The sequence below is a fragment of the Akebia trifoliata genome, chromosome 6 (assembly GCF_017979445.1).
Source record: "Akebia trifoliata isolate Shusen 1 chromosome 6, ASM1797944v1, whole genome shotgun sequence".
Taxonomy (NCBI): domain Eukaryota; kingdom Viridiplantae; phylum Streptophyta; class Magnoliopsida; order Ranunculales; family Lardizabalaceae; genus Akebia; species Akebia trifoliata.
This window is the reverse complement of record NC_141380.1, coordinates 7,453,455-7,479,549: the sequence shown is the minus strand read 5'-3', so window position 1 is coordinate 7,479,549 and position 26,095 is coordinate 7,453,455. Positions and strand designations below refer to the sequence as shown.

The following is a 26,095-nucleotide window of genomic DNA, read 5'->3' as shown; positions in this document are numbered from 1 at the left end:
AAAAAGTAAAACTAATAGCAGAAAATCTATATCTGTATCCTCTTTAAGCTACAAATTATAACTTTATTGTGAAGGAAAGATATTTATCAATATCAATCAGGCATCTAGTTAATGGTGAAGAGGAAAAATTGAGGTTTTCAGATAAATTGTCATGCAGAAAAAGGTGAAAAATTCCTTATCTTTATTATAAAGTTGGGGGGGCATTTTAGTCATTTCACCGAATGCTTTTGTAAATTTTGACATAAAGAAAGCCTCCAGGCCTGAGAGCTTTAAAGCAAGCCTTGTTTATAAGCACCTGTAATAGGAAAAAAGAGAATCATCATTCTAAAGCAAAAAACAGAAAAGCAAAAGAGGGAAGAAATCCAAAGAAAAGAAGGGTTTTGAGCAAGAAAAGATGCAAACACAGAAGCAAACATTAGAGCAGCAACAATCTCAGATTCAGCGAGTCAAGAATTCGATCAGTTTCAGTAGCAACGGAAGTCAAACAATGGACGACAAGGATGAGGAAATGTCAAAATCGGCTCTCACAACATTCCGAGCAAAGGAAGAAGAGATCGAGAGGAAGAAGTTGGAGGTGAGGGAGAAGGTTCAAGCTCAATTGGGTCGCGTCGAAGAAGAAACGAGACGCTTGGCAGAGATCCGCGAAGTAAGTCAAAACAACACCCCCTGATTCTAATTATTAGCGAATTTATGAAAAAATAATATGCGGATGAAGTCTTACAACAAAACCAAAGCCACATGATCTATAAATGAAACATGACCAAATCTAATCAAAATTCTATTTTTTTTTTTTTTTTTATAAAATTTAATTAATTTTAAAGAATTTGACTAGATCTAGTAAATTTTTTTCTTTTCCTGGTTTAAATTGTGTTACCGCAGTACTGGAGACCTCAAGGTTTGAAGAATTGAGTTTTTTTTAGGTTTTTATTTTGGACTTATTTTCATGTTTTATTTGTCCATCGTCCTGCATCAATATGGTTTCAAATTATAATATTCGCTGATCATGAAATATTTTAATTTTGTTGCTCCAAATAAAATAAAATTATAAAAGGAGCTTGAAGCAATGGCAGATCCAATGAGAAAGGAAGTTGCAGTTGTACGCAAGAAGATTGATACAGTTAACCGTGATCTAAAGCCACTTGGACAGAGCTGTCAGAAGAAGGTATGTCACATAATTATTTTCCTTTATTAGTCCTATTTCCTTCGAAGTAAAGTTTTATTTTAAAGACTTGATCTCACTTCATGTAGTTTGCGTCTTTGTCATAATAGTATTTTTAATCAAATGGTCACAAAAAGAAATTCAATAAATTAACAACATAAGAATGGGATTTTGAAATGTCACAGGAGAAAGAATACAAAGAAGCCCTTGAGGCTTTCAATGAAAAGAACAAGGAGAAAGCTCAGCTAATTACCAAATTAATGGAGGTGAATCTTTGTATTGTCAAGAATACAAAATCATTTAAATTCAAAAGTGACCCATTTTACATTTCTGATATTTTTTTTATTATCTTGTATGATTCTCTGAGCAGCTTGTCGGTGAAAGTGAAAGACTCAGGATGAAAAAGCTGGAGGAGCTGAGCAAGAATATCGATTCCCTACATTGATATGTGCTACTGTTTCGAAAGGATTAGAATTGTGTGCTGTATCTAAGACGACTTGTTTTTATTTTTTTTTTTACTTTTTTAAATGGGTTTCTTGGATTTGGTATATTGTATGCTTCTGTTTGTGTATTTCATTAGCTTTTGATGGAGGATTATGTTGATTTAGGAAGGAAATGCCCCTAAACAGGATTTTTTTTTCTTCAAATGAGCATGTTCTACTATTTTAACCTTCTCACTATCCTAGTTGTACATGTGCAAATCCAGACTGCCTAATTGAAGTCCACTAATCTGATCTCAGCTATCCAATTTAATGACATAATTATTGGTTCAATGGTGCGTACGGTTCATTTGTTGAACACTTAAATCACATTAGTTTGACAATCCTGATTCCTGGAGAATATACATATGAGTAAAATGAAGAACAACAAATAATATTTATATGCTCACTAAATCAAATACATGGGTTAAAACTTGGGATGAATCTTTTAATGAAAACTGGTTGGATCTATGAGGATCAACAACCATTCTGCAATTTTATGATTAAGGCGTCAGCTAAACCAACAACAAATCACCTAGTATATTATTTTGTAGGTAAATTTTGTGTACATGTCGATTCCTCGGGATCCCCACCCCAAGAATCACAAATCTCCTGATAAAAAGTACACATTGCAAACATAAGCATGAGTAAAGAAAATACATAGGTCTAGAAGAAATTGAGATAATAGCTAAAAAAAGGTGGGTAACACTGAATTCAATGACAAGGTTCATCACCGTAAACTGATGACTACATCTCTGGGCTTTACAGAGGTAGCCAATCTGCTATTTTAATTGTATCAATAGCATTTCTTCAGAACTATGACTTCTTGGGTCTATTTCAGACCTCACTCAGGGGTTTGATGATGAAGTAATGAAGATCAATAGTCACCTGTAGCCACAACAAAGGGATGCTAGGAAAGGAGGTCCAGATTTTCAACTTCCCACTAATTGAATTTTTTTAATATATATCAGTTATACCTGTTGGGCTTCAATAATATGGTCGTCTGTTGTTTGGCCTCGGTATGCCAACGCTTACCCAAGTATACATGCCAGCCAACCTCAAGATATTGTCTTCCAACTTTGAGATTTGTGCTATCCCACCTTGGGATATACCCAAGTATTCATGCCAGCCTACCTCAAGATATTGTCTTCCAACTTTGAGATTTGTGCTATCCCACCTTGGGATATATACCATCTAACCTTGGGCACAAAATTTATGGCGTATTTTATTGGTATATATACATCTCAAGATGCTACATGTTTGGCCAAGATTAATTGCTCATCTTTTACCCCTAAGTAGCTCTTTAATGATTTTAGCGTTCAGGTGATAATTTTCGATAAAGACAATCAATTCTGTCCCAAAGAAGTTTAATTCAATTTTTTATTTGAATTCAAAAAAGGGAGTATTAAACCAGTGTACATGGGAAAATATAGAATATTAGTTATCCAATATAGGGCAAAATAACTAACACAAGACCTCTTGACAGTTTTGCTAGATAACTTCTTTGTATATGGAGTGCTTGTAAGCCATTCTTCAATTTGATAGAAGCTGTTTGTATTCGGTGAGAAGCTTCGGGATATCATCCATTCGCAACTGAAAACATCAACCACAGAATAAAAAGGAGAAATAAAGGAAAAAGGCCATATAAAATTCGTATAAAGTTCCAACAGTGGAAGAATCATTAACAACGAGATACAAAAATTAAACAAGAAAAGAGAACAGTGAATTGTGAGTACATTATCCATTTAGCCATCAGATTAGTTCGAGGTTAGCACTCCCACAATCATGCAACCACAAATACGTACAATCAGTTAATATGGAGCAATTTGTGCATAAAAGAAAAGTATGAAAATAAATTAAATAATAAATAAAAAAAGAGCTGCTATTGCCACGCCAACTGTTGCTAACGCCACCCCACGATGTGTGCTAGTTCTTTAGTGATTTACATATGAATTGGGGTGGCATTAGCAAAAGTTGGTGTGACAATAGAATCTCTCTAAAAAAAGGGAAATATCCATTTAACACATAGTAAGATTCTTTGGGCATTGCCTGGGCTCTGAGGTTTTAAAGATCCTTAATGATCCTTCAAGGTTAGGCTTTACTTCCATAAAGGCCTTGTCAACCATCAGTCTCCCTGTGGGAGTGCAAAATCCGAGGCTTAGATATCAAATTAGCTTGAGGTTAGCAGTCCCATGGTCATGCAACAACAAATACATACAATCAGTTAATATGGTGCAATTGGTACATAAAAGAACTACGAAAGAGGAAATTAAATACGAAGGGAAAGGAAAATGCCGATCTAAGCGGTTTGCTGCTGGAATCTGCTTGGGCAACTCCATCCAAGGAGGCCACAATTGGGCTGTCAACCCAATATCCAAACGTTTGATGATGTTTACAGCATGTTCTCTCTTACTCAATATTTCTATCTTCTTTTTTCTCTCCCAGCAAATTCACACGCTTCTCTCTATTCTCAATTTCCTCACAAAGGATCTCCCTCCCTTTCCTTCTCTTACTCTTCTTACTTACAAGAAATCACATTTAACATGGGTTGCTGTCTTTTGACACAAAAAAATAATACAACATCTGCAAAGATCATTATTTTGCCATCGAAAGACGGGTATGACACGTACATAGGTTTGCAATGGCGCATCATACTTGGAACCAGATGGGTCATCCTGATGATATGTTATGGGTGGATGTGCGGTTCATGAGCCTCTTCGAGATACATATTAATGATTAATTAATTCATTTAGCAGAAAATAGGAGTACCCCTCTCCTGCCAGCTAGCCCAAAAAAACAACAAACACACCAAGTTTTGCATATGGAAGAAGTGTAGTTTCTATTTTTTTATTTCTTATTTATGGGAAAGCTGGACTTGAACCCACAACCTCAAAGTTGCTTTGCAATGTGTCAAACCAACAAAGCCATGGTCTAAGCCCAAGTAGTTTCTATTTTTTGGATGCAACACAACATAACAAGGTAGGCACACAAATATAATATTGAAATGAGCACCATAAAACACCATATAGGTAGCAAAGCAAAGAGTTTCCACATACATTTATAGATACATACCTGAGAAGCAGTTTTAATATGATAAAAACGATAAATCTGTTGTCCAGAAGGCCCAGATTTTGTAGAGAGTGAATCAGATCCGACATTTCCTCTGTATTATCATTGAAACCACAAACACAACAGTCAGAGGATTGAAGGAAATAATCATTTAGCGAATAGATTTGGACTGTTGATTGATGCTAAGTGCTTGAGCAAACATCACGAAGGTTGTGGACTACTTGAGACAACTCGAAAGAAACATATAGTTTTGGAAGTAAGAAGCTGTTGTCTTATATGATTTTGAAAGAACTTGAGGAAATAAAACTGGACGATCTGTTTTGAACTTATTTCTTGCAATCGAAACCAGTTTCAAGCTTACAATTGGTGACGGATGATCAGACGTTTGTAGTCTCGAAGTAAGGGACCTAGCTCCCTAAGCGGTATTGATCTTGATGTAGACTTCATCCAATGGTCCCGAATTGCCTGCAGAATAGCATTCCATCATGAAGAACATTGCAGAGATAAACTCTAGCCAAGATATGATTAAATTAAATCAATTACCTGACTGCCAGTTTCCTGTTCATCACTGGGTACTCTTTCTCTGGTAAACCTCGATGATAGTTCCATAAATTCTTTGTCATCCAATTCATCTACGACATCAAGCGCAGATAAAGGTGAGACTGAAATTTCTAATCTTTTCTGTAATTCTGCAATTGGAGAGTCTTCCTTTTGGCTTTCCTGCAAAAGAAGTGAAAGATGATTGACATGTTTCACATTTTTTTCCTTGAACGAATATGAAAAGTTTGAATTCCTTGTTAATCTCTTGTTTGTTTTATTCAAGAGAGGTGAATTTGAAGGATCAACAAAGGCCAACCTGAATCCTGATCCTCTATAAAAAAAATTCTAAAGCCATGTCTTTGATTAACTCAAGCGTATTCATATTCACTCTCACTACCTCAATTCATGTCCCTTTTTGGCAATTTTCTAGCTACTTTAAAACTTTCAACTTCCCCTTTCCTTCTAACTGGGGTTTTTTACATGAACAAACCATCTCAATGGACTTTCCCTTGGTTAATCACAATGAATTCATTTCTTGAACATGTTTCTTAATTGCCCAACATTCAGCTCCACAAATGTTAGTTGGTCTTACTTATGAAATTTCCTTCTAATTTGATTAGGATGTGTTGGTCACATAGCAGTCCAGAAACACACCTCCACTTCAACCATCTGGGTCTACTTATAATGGAAACATCCTCCATTCCCCCACATTTATGGATATGATCACCAAAATAACAAAAAAATCACTTTGGGATGTTCTTGGCTCATCTTTATGCGTGTTATTGCTAAAGTTGCATTGCATATACTTTGTCTTGATTCTACTTTTTCTAAAAATTTTGGACTCAAAAGTAGAGCTCTAGGGTTATGCATTGACTCCCCCTCTAGTTGGCTGATGACCACTAATTACACTACATCATCTTGCCTTATAATATAGTGATATTCATTGAAGGTGCCACTTAGCTAAGTTGGTGAAGGCTTGAGGAGAGTAGCTCCCATGACCTAGGTTCAAATCCCGTTGGAACACTTGAACCCACCTTCACCTCCATTAACTACTAAAACCCCTTGCTTGCCTAGCAAAAATAAATAAATAAATAGTGATACTTTCTTTAATTTGTACCTTCTTAATTTAAGGCCCTGCTTGGTATGCTGCAAATCATTCGCAAATGCAAATAATTTTCTGAAATTAATTTTACCAGTGCATGGTTACACAGTGCAGATGATTTGCATGGATCACCAAAATTCTTAAGAAATTTCAGTAAATAATTTGCAGAATAAAAAGTACCGCAAATCATTTGCAAAATCACAATGAATTCTTTTATTACAAAGATCAAAAAATCACGAAAAAGGATTCACAAAAGATTTCCCAATGGTTGCCAAGCAATAGTAAATCATTCATCGCAAACTATTTGCGGTGCAAATCATTTGCAAATGCCAATGATTTGTAGTGTACCAAGCATTGCCTATGTATCAGTTCTTTTAGTATTTATATTATTCTAAATTTAATAACACTTTTAGTATAATTAAGCATTTTACACTAAGACTTCATATTAATTAGACTTTTTGTGTATATATATATATAGGAAGAAATTGTCAGGAATATAAAAGATAACCTACAGTAGAGTTTAGAATGACTAAATCCTAATCAAGAAGCAACCATGCAATGTCCTATACCATATTAGTATCATATTGTGTCGATATGGGTACACTAGGCATGCCAAAGTATCTTGGTACCACAACTTGCCAAAGAAGAATTGTAGAAAGATAATTGTCAAGTCTCTTTGTGAGAGCTTGGTAGGAATTCATATTAATAAAAAAAGTAAAAAGACAAAAGTGCCCTTACAAACCAGAAATAAATAAGAGTTAAATAAAAATTATATCTAAATAACAATTAGAGATAAAATAACTAGATTATTTCCAATACTCCCCCTCAAACTAGTGCAAATATATCAACTAAACCCAGCTTGACAAGATGAGAATTAGTGATAAACGGACCAACGGACTTCATAAGCATGTCGGCAAGCTGATCCAAAGAAGATACGAAGATTGTTTGAAGATCACCAAATCGAATTTTCTCCTTGAGAAAATGAATATCAACCTCAATATACTTAGTTCTTTCATGAAGGACTAAGTCAGAAGCTAGCATAATAGTGGACTTGTTGTCACAGAACGAAGCAGATGAACCTAAGATAGGAAATCTCAACTCTGCTAGAAAAGAACGAAGCCAAGTTAGCTTACATGTGCCAAGAGCCATAGTACGATACTCAACTTCAGCAAAAGAGCAAGAAACCACATTTTGTTTCTTACTTTTCTATGAGATAAGGTTGTCAACATAAAAAGTACAGAAACCAGAGATAGATCTCCTATCTGTGAGATAACCAACATAATCAGCATCTATAAAACAAGATAAATGCGACTAAGCAGTGGAAGAGTAGAAAAGTCCAAGACCAGGATGCGACTTCAAGTAGCGAAGGATACGATAAACGGCATCAAGGTGAGAAGTACGTAGAGTATGCATGAATTAATTGACCACACTAACCGCAAAGGACAAGTCCAGTCTAGTATTAGTTAGATAAATCAAACGACCTACAAATCTCTGATAAAACGACGGATCTGATAAAAGATCACCAAAGTCAGCATTAAGATGATGATTTTGATCCATAGGTGAGGAAGCAAGATGACAACCAAACATCCCAGTGTCTTGAAGAAGATGCAATGTGCATTTACGATGAGAGAGCAAAATACCACGACGAGAACGAACCATTTCTATCCCTAAAAAGTACTTGAGTGGACCCAAATCCTTAACCTAAAAAACATGACCTAATAGCACATTAACTTTGTTAATCCACTGTGCATCATCCCAAGTTACAATAATGTCATCCACATAGACCAAAATAATTGTGCAACGACCATCCACTCCTCGACGAACAAAGCAAGTATGATCTAAGTGACATCTAGAAAATTTCATGATAAAATAGCCTCAGAAAACCATTGAAACCAAACTCGCAGGGATTGCTTCAGGCCATATAGAGATTTAAGAAGACAACATACCTTCTTAGAATACTCCCCCTGAAGACGAAATCCTGGAGGAGGTTCCATATAAATAACCTCAATTAAATCACCATTCAGAAAGGCGTTCTTCACATCAATTTGGTGAAGTGGCAAAGAGTTACACGCAGCTAGAAAGACAAGAAGTCGAACAATGGAGAGTTTGGCGACAGAGCAAACGTGTCACCAAAATCTTTCCCTAGAGTCTATATAAACCCCTTAGCAACTAAGCGTGCCTTATACCGATCAACAGTACCATCGGTAAGGTATTTCATTGTGAATACCCATTTACAACCAACAGTCCATTTCCTAGATGAGAGAGTGACAAGCTCCCAGGTATTATTTTTCTACAAAGCATCCATCTCAGCAGTCATAGCTTTAGTCCACTGAGGGTCCTTCAAAACTTCTGATACAGATCGAGGGACTCGAATAGAATTAGTGACTACAAGGTAGGCTTGATAAGAGAAAGAGAGACCCTGATAGGAAACAAACTGAGCAATAAGATGATTAGTAACACATCTCACTTACTTTTACGAAAGGCAATAGATACGTGAGAATCAGAAATAGAAGGGATAGGAACAAGAATATGTGTGGACGTAGGAGATGTGATACCTGAATCCAAGGAGGAGGTTGGCAAGGGTGTAGGGGAACGAGGGCGACGAGAGTAAACCTTACGCGTTGGCGAAGATGGAAGAAAAATGGGAGATGGCAGCACTATAAGGGATGAATCCTGCAAAGTAAGAGTCTTATAAAGTAAATGTGGCATGAAAGTATGAAACATTTTCAAAGAAAGTAACATCAAGAGAATGTATGACATGGTGAGAAATTGAATCATAACACCGATACCCTTTGGACATAGATGAGTAATCAAAGAAAATGCATCGAATGGATTTGTCATCCAATTTGGTACGATTGGGTGTCCTGTCTTGAACAAAACACGTGCACCCAAATATCCGAGGTGTAATGGGAAAAAGTATACTATCAGGTTGAAGGACATGAAGAGGCACTTGTTCCTTTAAGATACGACTAGGGACGCAGTTAATAAGATAAGCCGCATTGAAGACTGTCATATTCCAATATGCCTTGGGAACATGTATTCCTTGGAGAAGACATCGAACAACGTTCATGAGATGGCAATTCTTACGTTCCGCCACCCTATTCTGCTCAGGAGTATAAGGACAAATCAAGAGTAGGGCATTAGTTATATGCTGGACTGAGGAATTTACCCCAAGAGTTTTGTTGGAATCCTTGATCTCGTGATTTGTTGTCATAGCGCACTATAAACAATAAAACTTTGGATCGAAGGGAAATCTCACATGGTATCAATCCAAGGTGGAAGAAATCACAGGTAAAATGGGTAGCAGCACTGTCACAGGTCTCTAAGCAATCGAAACAGAAATCTACAGCAATTCTACTACTGTCGCAGATCAACAAGTTTGTTGCAAGCCCTCACAAGCAGCCCTACTGCTGTTGCAACCCTTTTCAAGGTCCCACAGACCTATCGCAAGCACTTCACAGCAGTTATACTGCAATCGCAAGCAATCCACAACAGTTATACTGCAATCGTAGATCGTCAGAAGATCCAATAGTCCTTTCATAAATCTCAAACAATAGATATTCTACTGTCGCAAGTAATCAAAGATGTTGTAAGCAGTCCACAACAGTTCACAACAGTTATACTGCAATTGCAAGCAATCCACAACAGTTATATTGCAATCGCAGATCGTCAAAAGGTCCAATAGACCTTTCGTAACTCTCAAACAACATATATTCTGTTGTCGCAGGTAATCAAAGATGTCGCGAGACCTCACAAGATGTTGTAGATCTTCACAAGGTCCAATAGACCTTTTGTAACTCTCAAACAGTAGATATTCTGCTGTCGCAACCCTTCACAAGGTCCCACAGACCTTTTGTAACTATCAAAGAATAAATATGCTGCTGTCACAACCCTTCACAATGTTCCACAGACCTATCGTAACTCTCAAAGAACAAATATGCTACTGTCGCAAGTAACCCCAGCCCACAGAAACTTATTGCAAGTAACATGTAGCACTCCTATAGGCTATTCACAAGTAGAAACCCTAACGTGGGTAAAAAAATCTCAACTCAATATACTGAAACATAGAAACCCTATAATAGGGTAGAAGCATAGCGTATAAAAAAATCGCAGCATGTGAAAATTTTGATAGAATCCCTATCGCAACATGCCATTGAGGAAAGATGAGAAAAAAAGCCCCTGAAAGGGAGACCTTCAAACGAAGTTCCTGCTAAGTTATTAGGTCTAAAAAATCTAGGGTTGTTGATGGAGGGAGGAAGAAGAAAAGAAAAAAGGGAGAGAAGAGACTTCAAGATCCCAACAACCAGAGAAGGGAACCCAAAGGAGGTTGATGGGTCCTCTAGATTCTGATACCAAGAAGAATTGTAGAAAGATAATTGTCAAATCTCTTTGTGAGAGTTTGGTAGGAATTTATATAAGTAAAAAAGTAAAAAAGACAAAAGTGCCCTTACAAACCATAAATAAATAAGAGCTAAATAAAAATTATATCTAAATAACAACTAGAGCTAAAATAACTAGATTATTTCCAATAACCAAATACAACATCCCATAGGTAGACCCCATCAAATGGTGGGTCCCACCCATACATGTGCATCACACACATGACCATACCATTGATAGATCTTTTTTCCCCTTTCAAGATTTGTATGTTTTTGATAGACCATATTTATGGTCTACAAGGAAAGGACCTAATTTTGCTTTAGAAAAATTTATTAAGAAATCAAGTTTAAGGTGAATAGATGAAGAAATCCCTAAATTTATTGGCATAGGCTTTAAATTGGCAATCTTTTACAAGCATTAGCATTATTACCATGAGTTTAGATTGGATGGAATCACTAGACATTGATGCATCCTTGTTTTCTGAAAAGTTGCTTGGAGGAGATGTAGGCAATCGCTTTGCAATTGGGTCACCTGCAAATCAAGCAATATGAGTGACAAGCAATTAGAAAGATTTAACTTCTAGATTTGTAAGGTCAAATGTTTTGGGAAGTTAGAATGTAGTTTCGCTGGAAAATTTAAATGAGGCAGAAAAGTTTATCCCTTAAGATTGAAGCGTGCAAGTATCAATTGTTGTTGAGATTCTTTCACCAAGCCGTATGGTAAACATGGATGTATATTTGTGCATTTATCTAAGCATTTGTATATCTGTGTGGGAATATAGAAGATATATGATAGATTCTTCCTAACAAATCTATCAAGAGAAAAAAGGCCACGGAACATCAACTTCAGATAAGTTGGGTTGTTATGTGTAACAAAAAAAATGATTACCTTCAGGAACCAACCACCATGGCTCAACAAACGTCGTTTTCCCATCAAATCCACCAAATAAAAGATAACGTGAGCCAATACAAGTCATAGAGTGGTAAGCACGAGCTGGAGGGGGTTCATTACTGGTGGGTAAACGCTTCCACTGTGGAGAGGCTGAATACCAAAAAAAAAAAAAACCATTGTAAAAGAACTATGAAACAAAAATTTACAATACAAGATTAAAATGTACAAACCTAAGTAATTAACCTTTAAAGTCTAACTCTATCAATTTTATGCATTGAATTTAGAACTATTAGTTGAAAAGATAATGAAGAATATGTTGTGAGTTTAACACAAACTTGTGAAGAACTCAGGTGTTCCTGGTTTGTACTTTGTAGAACTTTGTGGGGGCTCCAATTGTTATCCTGAGCTCTTGATCAAAAGATTCAATCATGTCTGGAGTCAACCATAAGCTAAATGGTGCCATTTCCTCAACAACACCATATCTTCGACAATGTTTGAAGGGGAGCCCAATCTAGTCCATCTTTGCATGGAAGCAAAGGAAGACTATCAAGTGGGGAGACATCATGAGGATAAGGTTTGCAAGCCAGAAGGTGAAGGGGTCAAGATGGGGTGCCTTCCTAAGCAAGGTGCAACAAACAATCCCACGAGCAAATGCCCTTGTGCAGGCTGTCAAGAGAAGTTTACACCGCTAGATGCATCGAAGCTGTTTTTAGTCCAATCTACTGACAACTCTCAACTTTAACATAATATCATGCATTGTCATCATTTTCTCACTTTGCATACATCATCATGCTTATTATAGATAAAATAAATATTTTTCGACAAATCTAATGACGTGTACTCATTTTTGTCAGAGCTTCAAGGTGAATGGAAGAATAGTGGAAGTAGCGGTGTAACACGAGTCATAATTAAAACACGATCCAAGAGATCCGATGGATCCAGATCCACAAAATTTAAAGATTGACAAAAGCAAATTTTCTTTGACTCATAGTCTACCACATCATGGCATTTCGCTTTTAATGTTGGACTCACTTATCGGATTAAGACAATGCCGAATGCGTTGAAAAACTAACTCAAAGGATAACAAAGTTGTATCTCTTTCTTCTACCTTTCTCATTGCTAGGGTTTTAATTTCTTTTCTTTAACTTTTTGTAATTAGAGAAGGATTGAGTGGGCGTACCAAGAGTTGGGAAGATCAATGAAAGGGAAATTCTTCAATCACTCTTTATTATCTTGCAATGATATTTGATTAACTCCCTCCCTCTAGGGAGGTTGAGGAAGACGAGCAAGTTCAATCTCTGATTTAGTTATTTGTTTTAAGTTATATAATGTTTAATAGGTTTCACTACATTAACCTTGATTCTTAATTATTTTTAGTGTATCTCTCATTATCCCCCATACTCGGTGTGATCCCTCATCATTGGTTTAAATCTCCTTACATTAACCCTTCGATCTTTTTGCTATATCTTCTGAATCAAGGTCATTTGCTTGATCTAGATTTGAGTAAAATAAAAGAATTTGAAATTAGGGGATTAAATTTTAATTGAATCCTTGTCTCTTGATGGAATCAGTTTTCCTAGATTTCTCTACTTTGCTTTTTTTTTTTTTTTTTTAAATTTAGTTACTAGTTACACATCTTTCTACAAATAGTTTAAACCTTGTTTATCTTGATTTTCTTTAGTTGATTAATTGTCCCCCCAATTTCCATGGATCGACCCTTACCATCTCAAAAGTAAGCCTATTTTTATTTATTATGCATTCAATAGCACGCATAAATACATAACTATTAGATCTGCATGATTTCTCTTCTTTGTTTTCCTTTTTCTTAATCCTTTTCTCCCTTCTTCAATCCGGTACATCTAAACCCTAAGGCCTTGATTCCAAAATGGGATTAAGTGTTTGAGGTTTGTTTGTTTGCACCTAGATGTTTACCTAGGACTTAATTTGTGTTTGTTTAAGGTGTTTCTAAATGATTGAGGAATTGGTGGACAATTTTAAAAACCCAAAATTCAGTTTTCAGAATAAATCTGTCAATAGTGTCGTGTGAACAATAAAGTGTCGCGTGAACAGTGCTTTCTGTACACAAAAAAAACCTAGACTTCTTCAGCTTCTTTGATCAACGGTTTGAAAATTTTCCTGGATCTTAAGTTTTTTTTGAGTTTCGCGATTTTATTCCGATCGTTGTTTCATTGGCCTTTCAACCCTAACCGCATTTTATAGAATATCCCTAGGGATACTCTATTTTTTTTAGATTTTTTTCATCTTTGTGCGAGCTTTTAGTTTATTCCTCTTTGGATGGCAAATTTGGGATTTCTAATGGTGTTGGTGCTCAGATCACCTTTGTCAAGCTCAACAACACCAATTATCTCCCATGGTCACACTCTGTGTGAGTATTCCTTTATGTTACGAAGAAATCACAATTTTTGATTGAAGATCCACCTCCTTGGGATGACAAATGGTATGAAGATTGGCAAAGTGATAAATCGCTAGTTATGACATAGCTATGGAATACTATGGAGGCCTTTATTTCCTCCAATGTGATGTATTTTAATACAACAAAACAAATCTGGCTAGCCATACATGAGATGTACTCTAAAGAAAAGAACTTTTCTAGGGTATATGATCTATTTGAGACCATGTTCACTATTAAACAAAGGAAACAAATCCTTGAGTGACTATTATAACAATATTAGCCCTTGACTACAGATCTTGAGACTCAGAAAAGATAGCGAAAAGAATTGCAAGTTGCATTGTTTCTCTCTAACTTGAATCCAAAGTGTGCTTCTTTGAAGGGTCAGATTTTTTTTAGTGAGTCTTTACCAACTGTGTTAATGCCTTCTCTCGTCTTCAGCATGCTTCTCTTGGGAGTGTCTCTTCTACAACTTCTAAAGAGTCATCGACATTGGTTTCTAGAGGTTCATCTAATTTTTGTCGTGATAAAGGAGGTTGTGGTGGCCATGGTAAAGGAGGCCATGATGGTCGTGGAGTTGGACATGGTGGTGATTTGAGGTGTACCTATTGTGGCTACACTGAGCAGTTTTGTTAAGATAAATGGGGTAAACCTGTTTAGGCTAATCAGGCTTAAGAGAAACCTCCTCAGAGTTCCAATGATCCTACTTAGACTACATCTAGAGTTACATCTTCCAATCTTACTACACAATTGGAGAGAGATTCTTTGAAGTTGACTACCTTGACTGCAGGACCAACTCATTCTCTTCTCTAATTTCCTCCTCTCCTTAACCCTAATATTTTAACATGATAGTGAACAATTTAAAATAAAAAACAGTAAAAAAAGACCTAAGCACCACCAAACATAGAAAGTATGTTTGTAAAGCTCCCAAAACTGATCACGAAGCCCTCGAGAAAAACAACCACAACAACTCACAACCACCAACAAGGCCCTAGATACACATCTAGGATTTCATTTGTAACACAACTAGGGATTAACCCCCCTCCCACTTTTTTTTTTTTTGCACAAAAAACTATTCACGGTACTGTTCACACGATACCATACACAAGTATTGTTCACGGAATACTATTCACAAATTTGTTCTAAAAACTGGATTTTGGGACTTCAAAATTGTAACATGGGCTTAACAATCATCGACAAATCATAAACAAATCAGAAACTACACCCTAGCAGATTTAGGAGTGAAAAACTACAAACGAAGACTCCTAAATCGTGTTTTCTACCAAGGCATTAGGGTTTGAAGAACCTGGAAGAAAAATAGGTAGACAAAGAGAAATGGATTAATTTAAGAACAGAGATACTCTGATACCAAATTAGAGACCAAAAATCAATCCAAAAGAGAAGAAGGAGAGGAGAGAGAGAGTTGGGCTTTAATTAGTTCAGCCCCTCCTCTTCTTTATTTATATTACAAAAGCATGTGGGACTCACTTACACTTAAGTAAAGATGTGGGCCAACCTAATACAAAAAAATAACTTGAACAATCTCTTGGCTGGATCCACCAAATCATTGGTCCCAATCCCAGTATGTGCACTGCATATCACTAGTTGTTGGTAGATTCCTTATGGCCGGCCTGAAACTTACCTAGATTTCCCATTGAATACTATTGACAGTATACCTCCCATAAGAAACATCAACCAACATTCAGCCTAGTAAACAGTGCAAAGTATAAGGTGTAGGCTTTGGTTTCTCTGAGTGACACAAGAAGGTATACGCAGGGCTGGACAGGGCCAAAACCTGGCCCCTTGACAGCCCTAGGTATCATGTCCATCTTTGTTGAGTGAAGATGTCGTGTGACTTTGTAAATATCTCTTAGTTAACTCACCTCTGTCCAAAATGATGCAGTCATTGTGATAGATGTCATATCGACTCAGCCAACCACCAGTTCCATGCCCTCCAAATAACAAGAGCTGTAAAAACGTTAAAAATGTGAAAGCCCCAGTCACCACAATGTTTCACTAAAATACCTGTAACAAAGAGAGATGAATAATATAGAAAAATACTTCAAGAAAAGCATTTTACAAATTTTCTAATAACTAGGGTTAAAACATATTTGCATGAAATTCCAGCTTCATATTATCTCATAGTTCTATATTTAAGTCTCTTTCACATTAATTTTGCAGCTAATTAGTTCCACAATAAGTAGGACACAACCCCTTAAAAACTACTTGTCCCCTTACATTAGTGGACTTGTATCAAGTCACACCTGATCTAATTATTATAATATCATATTCTCATCGCCATTTTATCAATCAACAAATAATAAATTTTATGAGGATTGTTGGGAGGGGGGGAGAGGGGGAGTCTATAGATTCCTATTTTACCTAGTACCTACTTGGCAATGCTAACACAAGATGAAATGGGTAGGGCTTAGACCCATGGCTCGGTTGGTTTGACATATTGCAAAGCAACCTTGAGGTCTTGGGTTCAAGTCCAGCTTACCCATAAAATAAAATAAAGATGAAATGGGAAACGACTAGGTATTAAATTTTGATTTTGATCAGCCTGAAAATGAAAATATTTTGGTCAATGTAAAAATTAATACAATTTTCAATAAAATGATGGAAAGGTCTAATTCTTTTATTAAAACAGTGGGAAATGATAAAATAGACATTAAAACACAATCATGCCATACAAATACAATAATTATTGATAACTGAAGATTTTATTGAGAAAAGGGATAGGAGGTTGAGAAAACCTGCCACACCCATGAACAAAGAAAAGGAGGACCCTTTCTTCAATAGGACACCTCACACAGAGAATACAATTAACAACGTAAAGTATGAAAATGAAAATGAACAACATTCCACCGCATGTACAGACAATTATTTGGGACCCGAGAGTGAAGTACAACAATATTCATCATAGAAATGAAAATAATAATGTCTCAATAACTACATATTCATCGTAGAAATGAGAAATGAGAATAATATTTAACTGGTACAACAGTGGGGCAAAAGAGTCAGATAGTCTGTTTTTTCAAATGTCTCAATAACTACATACACCTTAATACGTAAAAAGCTTGTCTAATGAACAAGCCACTAAGTATAGCATTCACGCAGTACTATTTTTTTACTTTTTAAATGTGTAATAAATTATTAATATATCTAACTAGTTAGTATGTTCATATATGTGCGTATGCTTGGAATTCATCAAAATAAGATGATATAGATACTGCATTATTCTTATTCATTTATACCAATAATTGAATATTATATGCAATTTTTTCGTAGCATCTATTATTATATGTAATTTACAAGTTCTCTTTACAATTGGTTTATAAGTTCTGTTATTTTTATAAATTTTATCAATATTTTTAGAATAAATTTCCAACAAAGAATATTTGCTCGAAGATTACTGTTGCTTGAAATATTTCGATCAAAATCTTCATTTTTATACCTGAATTTGATTGTTTCGGTCAAAATTCACTATTCACCGAAATATTTCACGAAATGAATTGTGATATATATTAAAAGAAACTTCTGGTTAAATCCTGCGTCGGGCCTTGTGGAAATGGAAATATTGCTTATATATCGTGGAAGTATGTCGAAATTAAATACTATAAGGGTATTGGATCCCTGTCTGATAAGTCACAGCTGTATTTGAATGTTTTATATTGAAATAATGTTTAGAAAAACATAAAACCCATCATTTTGAATAATTCAACATGCCCATCATACCTACATCAACATGATGTGAAATGGATACTGATACCGCTATTGCATTGATTCTTTTATCATAACAAATTCTCATTTCCTACTGTCAATATTTGTAATCTTCTCAAACTCCCAATGGTTCTCTCATTCATTATAGGAAAAAATATAACTATAAAATCTTTGTAATGTTAGAAGTTCCATTACATTTCATATGATGTAAATACTATAAAATGTTACTTAGCTTAATCAAATCTAAAAACTAAAGCACAATAGCAAAATATGTCCAGGTCCAAGTAATTAGGGAACGAAGACTCATATCCCCATTTACCACACCAGTGCTCGTATCAATTTCCCTATTTGGGCATCATAATTGTAGAAGCCTTATCCCAAAGATTTGGGGTCAGCTAAACTACTTTTTCAGTTTTGAAACAAAATAATAAAAAGGATATTAATATATTAATTATGCTCTGAGGAATATCATACTTCATTCTTTTTAAAGAAAAATCAAGATAGAAGACTGGCACTTAACACAATTTACATAAAACGATCAAAGGCAAGTAAGGAAATGGTCAAAGTTGTAGAAAAGCTTCTCAAGATTTTTTTACATTATGTCCTCCGGAAGTCATTGTATGGCCACATCGAGGAGAAGGCTGCTGACCAGGAAGCTTTAGCTGGGTCCACCCTGGTGTTTCATTCTCTTCCTTCCACAACAAAGACAGTGTAATCCCAATTGAATCAATAAATAATATTTTTTTTTTTAAAGTCTCAAATATTACATAAGGAAGCATGGTGATACTATCCTTAACAAATTAAGAGATATATTGGCATGTAGCCATATAGATCGTCTAATAAAAGATGGATGGTCAAGCATATATTAAACTAGAAAATTAGCCAAGCAAGAAGGGAAGAGGATGAATAAACATGACAAACCTATGCAAGGACTCCATTTCCAAGAATTTTTCATGTTGGGCACGTGTTAGGCACGTGCCAGCACTTTTTACCAAAGAAATATTTAATTTATTCAAAAAATTGGTTTTCAATTATTATAATATATTTTTCTAAGGTTTGTCTCCATTTGTTTCTATCTTTTGGTTTGGTCATCTCAACCTCCCTTATTATTAATAAAGATCTTTTATTTATCAAAAAAACATTTCTATGAAATTTAATTATAAATCAGTTTATCTAAAGACATCCTTTCAATATTGGATACTTATCATGAATTGGAGAATTCAAAAGAAAAAAAATTCTCAGCCTAAACAAATGAAATACGTTGTATGGACGACGTCTTGGTCTACAGAGCATTTGTTGTAGTTCAAGGAAAATTCAACTTATATTTTATCTGGTCTTTGTAGTACCCTTGTTTCCTTTGTCTCCCTAAGAAGGTCATCTGGCCGACAGAGTGTTTGTTCCATGCTACTTTTTCTTTCTAATGATATGTTATAATTACCAAAACAAAACAGACTAGGAGATATTAACTGTTACCTTCTTCAATAAGGCCCTTCAAAGCCCATAAATCACCCATGATTGGCCCACCACCTCCTATCAAAGTTGACAAAACAAATGTGTGTCAGCTAAAGACAGTGTAACCAAATGCAAAAGCACTTTACAAACAAGTATCTACGAAAAGCTAGTGATCAAGATAAATTGGGGTGTGCTGAATTTTTGAGTGCTCTAACATTTATAAAATAAAAAACTTCCATCATCATTTGTCCTATCCCAACAATTTAGTGTATACTAGAAATAAGAGTAACACCTTACCTACTTGCCTATCCAAATAGAAGAGTACAAAGCCATTCATGATTCCCGGCATAAACAACCAAATGTTATATGTAGCATTTTGGGAAACAAAAGAAGAAGAAAAATGATGCAGGAGTTGCCCTAATATCAGTGACAGATTCGCTTGCATCTCTTCAAGCTCAATGAGAGGTGAATTGATAAGACTTATAAGAATTATGACATGAATGCCGCATTAAGTATCTGTGGTTATACTTATAAAAAAAAAAGGTATCTGTTGGTTACAAAAGGCTTATAAATTTCTGACTCTAATTATATCTACGGTTCTCATTATAGATCTAACCGATGCCTCACGTGTTTATTTGTTGCTTCTTTTTTCATGTATAAGAAAGTGAATTTTTTCCTTATTTTAACATTTGAGAAGGTGAACAACCAAAATTTGTTAACTAATAGTCCACTGACTGACTATGATAAACATAATTGGTTTTTCTTTTGTTGATGCTATGTAGCAAAAATTAGCGGGAAAAAGTGCTATGTAACAGAGAATTTGGAAAGAAATGCATAAAAAGTCACATTTAAATGACTAACTCTTCTTTTCATCTTTAACTTTTTTTTTTTTACTTTCTTTTTTTCTTTTCAAGAATCTAGAGGAAAGATGCAGGAAAGTCAGATTTTCTTTGGTTCATTGAGATTTTTTTAGCTGAGACATCCAAAAACAAATATTCCATGTATCTTTCGTCTCGAAATGTTAAAATACAAGAATGTTTGACATTCCAAGATGAAATAAAATTTTGAAACTTGATGAACAATATAGAAAGAGAGCATGTGCTAAGGGATTGTCAAACAATGAATTAGCATGAATGATCAAAGAATCAAGGATAGTTGATCTTTAATTAGATCCTTATTATGCCAAAACAATAAAAGGATTGAAGGCACTATTGAAGCTCACCTCTGCCACCGAAGACAAGCAAACGTTTCTCAACCATGGTCGCTGTGTGCCCACATCTAGGTGGTGGCATTGAACCAGTAACCAATAATTCCATCCACTCAAGTGATACTGATTGAAAAACACATAAAACAATGAATTGACTAAACCCATTTCTTAAATTTTTGGATATCCTCCCCTAAGAATGAAAAAATAAAATAGGAGAAACAGTAATTACTTGTGTCCAAGACATACACATCCGACAACCACTTTTTACCATCCCAACCACCATACCTACATTCAAAAAATTTCTGGTTTAGATTTAAAGACAGAAAGACATCCAATATCAAGTGATGGATCAAGACACCTTAGACCAATACTCACATAACAATTTTCCGATTCCCAATAGCTGAAGCAGAAGCAAAATCTCGGGGTGAAGGTAAATCTCCATAACTAGTTAATTCTGACCATTGCCAGATATCTGAAACAATTCGAAGTGTAACTTATCCCAAAGGAGAAACAGAAAGGGAAGTGAAACTTGAAATGGTGTTTTGGCTGTTCTTTTCATAAGAGGGGACATTTGGGTAATTTTTGTGATGGGATCTTTAGTGGGAAACCAACAGAAAACATAATTAAACAAGAGACCTATAAGTTCAAGAAAGTTAAACACACGAGAGGGAAAAAAAAGTCAAAGAGTAATAATTAATTGTATAAACCAACATGGTTAAGATATTGATAAAATATATGGAGGTGTCAAGCAACATAGAGCATGGTCATGCAAAGCATCCAGACCCTATGAGTCCATGACTTATTGATGGATTATATGCACACAAAAAATTAAAATTAAAGTGTGTTTCCATACATTTTTTTTTTTACTTTTATTAGAAACATATAATACAATTGTCCAACTCGAAGAATTGAAAGTAGTGAGTTCACAGATTCAGAATTATTCACTAATTTTTTGACCTACCCAAATAATTCACAAATAATTCTTGGGTTATTGGAAAAATCATGTTACATAATATTAAAAAAATTCACGAACAAAAATTCTTTTACCCTTTTGTTTTGTATTTTCCAAATTTCTTAATGAAAAATGTGAACTATACCTGAACTTTCCTATCCTGAATTTTAGCAGTAATTGAAATCATCAACTAGGATCCAAACCACATTCAAACATTAGCTCATCATCCATTAAGTTGGGCATGCAAAATATTGCCCAGATCAAATTTTCTAATCCACTGATGCATGGACTTTTTTTTAATATGTCTACAGTAGGTTTAGCTATTGCAGAGTGACAATACCATCACTTGAGACCTAGTCTAAAGTGCTCAGACTCCATTCAAAGAAGCCAATCGAGTGATGATACTAAGGTATGGACCTTTTTTCACCACCATGCATTTTTTTCAAGTAGGTCAGATGTTTACCTTTGTTTGATCAATATAATATTGAGGCAATGATCTATCCACAAAATGCATCACCAATTGAGTTCAGATTGATGCCATGCATAACCAACCTCAATGATAACTAGCAACACCATGAATCTTCTTAACCATGAAGTATAAAAAGAAGCTTACCAGTATCGAGCATCCAAAAGTCGCCAAACCTGAAAAGACGGTTTCATCCGTCAATTTCATTGAGTATAGGTCTAAAAAATTTCATACGAGCTATAAAAGATGGGCAATTATGGAACAGCCCTTGATACATGTGAGTACCAACCCAATATTTGGGATAATGTCTAGATGCTATTGATTTGAAACAAGTAGGGGCCACCTGAAGATGAGTCAGTCCAGTTTTCTTCTCTTTTTTAACTTGTAATCCATTTTTAATGGGACCATAAATATCATAATAAGCTCACTTTGGTGAAATTAGGAAATTATCCTGCTGAAATCAACTTTAACTAGTCTCCATCTAGCCCCAAATAGGTGTATTAAGGTAAGGTGTGTCCAAATATCTCAATCGGATACACTTCATCCCAATTACAGGGGCTGACAAGATGAATCCTATTTTGCAACGGGTTCAGATCCATGTTATCGTTTTGACATCCTTTTATGCTGAGTATCAACCTGTTGCAATCCTTCTCCCTAATCCAGGCTTGGGACAAGCAATGCAAGCCAAATGCCCACAAAAGCAAGGTTGAAATATCCCAATATTACTTTATAATATAAAAGGATATTGTTACATGATTTTGTATAGGGATTTGTGGAGCCCATATGGAGATGAGCCCAGGACTATTATTTGGTGACAATGATCAAACAATTTAGGATTTGAACCCTTGCAAAGGTGGATTACATATTAAAACATTCTAGGTGTCCCTTGCACAACTAATTTTAACTCTATTTTTTTCTTAGGTTTAAGTTTCATAATGGACTGGTTTTAGCGTGGATCTTCACAAATAGAAGATTATCCTGATCCTCACAATAAAAAAACAGCCCTAGATTCATGTTCATGTAAGTCAAATACACAAAAAATTGTGTAACACACACACGCGTGCTCAAGCATAAACCCATGCACATACCTTTTGCCACCAAAACGCCCACCAAATATAAACATATGACAGTCAATGGAAACAGCTACATGAAAGGCTCGTGGGCTCGGACCAACTTGCCCATCAGGCCCATTACCAGTGAACTCTGGATGAAACCATAAATTATTCTCTGAAACATCCAACAAATTCAAACCAATTTAGAACCCCCTATGTGAAGCATCCAATTAGTGTTAGCATCCAAGTGACAAGGAAACTCACTGTTCTAAAAGTTTGCAGGTTAGACATTATCTCATACACACATGTCAAACACATGGGCAAAGACTTTTCACCAAAAAAATCTTTTCTTTCCAAACAATTTGTTGTCATGCATGATATCTGCCAACAGAGATACCCCAACTTGTTATCATCTTTAAGGGAACCTCTGCCTACACCCTAAAATGACAGCGATAGTAGAATGGCCTATCCTGAGTTCCCCATACTACGGCTTCTACTACAACATCAGATGTAATAACCCTCTTTTTTTACATGCATTACGTGTTTCCATGATTGTAATGAGTATTAACTTATCAAAATGCATTATTTTCATATGGAGACCTAATTATCTGATATTTACAAAATTACCAAATCATTGAGGGACCTCCAGTTGCACCAATTTAACCATTAGAAGAAGTAAAAAAAGGTACACCTACACAACCAAACAATTCCTTGCGAAGCCCAGCATTCATAATTATCTAACACCATTTCAAAATCTATAACTATATCCAAAGTTGCTAGAATTACTATATATAACTTGTTTTACATTTCAAGATAAATATTTCCGATATGGGTTTTTCTTCTCTCAAAAAGCTACAACATTTATCTACTCATTCTAATCGGTCTCTGATCACATCATCTTAAACACTCTAATTGCAAGCTCACAAGAAGACCTTCAACAAAAACTTTAAAAAAAATTCCAGAAAACCAAACTGGTCAATCAAATTCACGCAAGGGGGGTGGTTCGAGATATTTTAGAATTTAAAATTAAAATTATAAGAGCAAGGATCGATTCGAGTAGATCAAAGTGCAACAATGAGCTAAAACGAACTTAATTAATAAATAAAGTACCCAGAAAACCCGATTGCCAGAAAAATGAAAGAACGAGGAACCATTAATTGAGTAGAATTCGACTTGGAAAGTTTTTCTAAAAGAATTTAAAATTTACCTGTATCAAAAACGGTGAGATCGCTGAGGAATTTTTTATCGCGGAGGCCACCGAAGATTACAACTTTGGAGTTCCCAACATTAACTGCAGTGTGGCCACTGAGAATCAAAAGAAGGATCGATTGAGGAACATTTGGGAAATTCGGGAAAATATTTTAAATTTACAAAAAAAAAAGGGAAGAATCAAACAGAGTGGGAGAGAAGAAGAAGACTTGCCTTCGAGGTTGGGGAAGAGTGCCACCGAAATCGGTGGAATCGGCTCGAACCCAGTAATGCATCTCTCTCTCACAGGCTCTCAACTGAGCTGAGATCCCAAAAACTAAAAATCATCATTTTAAAACTCAAAAACTCAACTCGGATTCCCGGAAGCTTGGTTTTTAAACTCGTCCGAGACGAAGACGTATCGCCCGACTTAACTCGATATCCCGACTGGAGGAGATCAACTCACAAAGTTATTGAGATGACTGCGTATCGTGAGATTATCAAGACATTTCGGATGAAATTTTCCAATAGCTCCTCCGAGACAAACAAGACCTCAGCAATGAATAAATCGCAAGTTAAACGATACATATAGGATGAGATTTTCAAAATCTCTTCCGAATTAAATAAGACAAATGAGTTAAACATCCTCAACCCTATATTCTTTCACCAAATCGAATTTTCATCAACCAAGTGAATAAAAAAAGTTATGATTTGAGGGGGAAGGGGGGGGGGGGGGACTTCTTATTTAATTTATTTATTTTGATAGATATATATATTTAATTTATTTATTTTGATAGGTATATTATGATTTTTTTTTTTTAATTTTATGATTTTTTTTTTTTACTTCATTTTTTAATAGGAATCATTTCTAAAAAAAATTTCAGAATTTTTAAATAGTTAAAAACCATTGTTTCATTGTTGAATGAGACGTATCGTCCGAGTCAACTCGATATTAGAGCTGAACAAGACATGAAACCAAGTTAAAAAACCATGCTCGGAAGTCTATGAATAGTATTGACAACTTGTGAGTCTCCCTCAACAAGTCAAATAAAAATATATTGAATTTATAGATATCTAAAAAAATAGTTTTATTATTTTTAAAATAAATAAAATGTTTAATTTTTATTCCCGACCATGATTTAAATCTCGTCCCAAATTGAGACGACTCGTTTGATACTTCTTAGTATCATCCGCAACAAGACGGATGGACAAGTCAGATGCATATCGGACGAGATTTTAAACCAAGGTTCATTTTTTCTCATTTTTGAACAAGAGAACTCAAATGTATCGAAAAACTCATCTGAAATGACTGGGTCTCATTCATGGACAAGACGTCCAAAGGAGTTTTAAAAACTATGGTCTCGTCATAACCAAGTAACTTGATCAAGTTTTTAACTTGACTACCTCGGAGCATTTTCAATTTGGTTTGATTGAATTGACTTGATGATTTGCCAAGTTGATGGCAAGTTGGTTCCATCAATTTTTGGGGTGAGTTATCTCGAAACTTATTTGAAGTTAATTTAATGAGTTTTAACATTAGCCAATGAGTGTTAGGTATAGTGGTTAGGGTTCCCTCCATAAAAGAAGAAATCTTGAGTTCCAAGCTCCTATGTTGGCCACTCACAAGGATTTATCCCTCAACTTACTTGGTATGTGTGATTTGTGGGATATTATGGTCATCCGAGGATTTGAGTGAGATATGGTGCTTTAAGAGGTCAATTGTTTTGTCCCTACTAGTTGAGTTTACAAGTCCTAACAATCATCACAATATATATATATATGGGAAATGTTCAGCAACAAACATTTTGGTAAAACATTTTTCAAAACATGGGTTAGAGGTTTTGGAATGGGCTGATTTTTGGTGAGGATGATCTCTACGGTGAGGAGATCATCCTCACCAAAAATCAGCCCATTCCAAAACTTCTAACCCCATCAAAAATGGTTTACAAAAAATGGTCGGTCCACGATTTTTCAACTGGTAAACATGAGTTAGAAGTTTTGGAATGGGCTGATTTCTGGTGAGGA

At 35.3% G+C, this 26,095-nt stretch overlaps 2 protein-coding genes across 7 annotated transcripts; one reads left to right on the top strand and one right to left on the bottom strand.

Moving 5' to 3' along the window:
* LOC147400001 (Galactose oxidase/kelch repeat superfamily protein) lies at positions 1-24,464 on the bottom strand. 6 transcript variants are annotated; one of them, XR_015179160.1, is made up of 18 exons: positions 24,305-24,463; positions 24,090-24,187; positions 22,919-23,057; positions 21,978-22,006; positions 20,788-20,884; positions 20,642-20,697; positions 20,428-20,535; positions 19,227-19,283; positions 18,350-18,441; positions 15,914-15,998; positions 11,618-11,770; positions 11,160-11,260; positions 5,251-5,427; positions 5,069-5,172; positions 4,711-4,801; positions 3,115-3,231; positions 2,174-2,250; positions 1-295 (listed from the first exon to the last, which is right to left on the bottom strand). XR_015179160.1 is itself a non-coding variant. In XM_086445589.1 (16 exons), exons 1-16 carry the CDS (start codon positions 24,364-24,366, stop codon positions 3,172-3,174), a joined length of 1,509 nt encoding a protein of 502 aa, XP_086301715.1. In that variant the 5' UTR covers positions 24,367-24,463; the 3' UTR covers positions 2,989-3,171. The 6 variants fall into 6 exon arrangements, 1 of the variants encoding a protein (XP_086301715.1); XR_015179159.1 differs by lacking the exon at positions 2,174-2,250 and having other exon boundaries at positions 6-295; XR_015179162.1 differs by lacking the exons at positions 1-295; positions 2,174-2,250 and adding an exon at positions 3,375-3,812 and having other exon boundaries at positions 2,989-3,231.
* LOC147400002 (uncharacterized) lies at positions 265-1,822 on the top strand. The gene is made up of 4 exons (XM_086445590.1): positions 265-646; positions 1,052-1,162; positions 1,345-1,425; positions 1,530-1,822. Exons 1-4 carry the CDS (start codon positions 395-397, stop codon positions 1,602-1,604), a joined length of 519 nt encoding a protein of 172 aa, XP_086301716.1. The 5' UTR covers positions 265-394; the 3' UTR covers positions 1,605-1,822.
* Positions 24,465-26,095: the final 1,631 nt, after the last annotated feature.

Coding starts and splice junctions, on each gene's coding strand:
- LOC147400002 (XM_086445590.1), top strand. CDS start 395: ATGCAAACACAGAAGCAAACATTAGAGCAGCAACAATCTCAGATTCAG. Junction 1,163..1,344: donor GACAGAGCTGTCAGAAGAAG/GTATGTCACATA, acceptor GAAATGTCACAG/GAGAAAGAATACAAAGAAGC. Junction 1,426..1,529: donor TAATTACCAAATTAATGGAG/GTGAATCTTTGT, acceptor TTCTCTGAGCAG/CTTGTCGGTGAAAGTGAAAG.
- LOC147400001 (XM_086445589.1), bottom strand. CDS start 24,366: ATGCATTACTGGGTTCGAGCCGATTCCACCGATTTCGGTGGCACTCTT. Junction 19,284..20,427: donor GCTTGTCTTCGGTGGCAGAG/GTGAGCTTCAAT, acceptor CAACTTTGATAG/GAGGTGGTGGGCCAATCATG. Junction 11,771..15,913: donor CTGCATCATTTTGGACAGAG/GTGAGTTAACTA, acceptor TTTGGTATTCAG/CCTCTCCACAGTGGAAGCGT.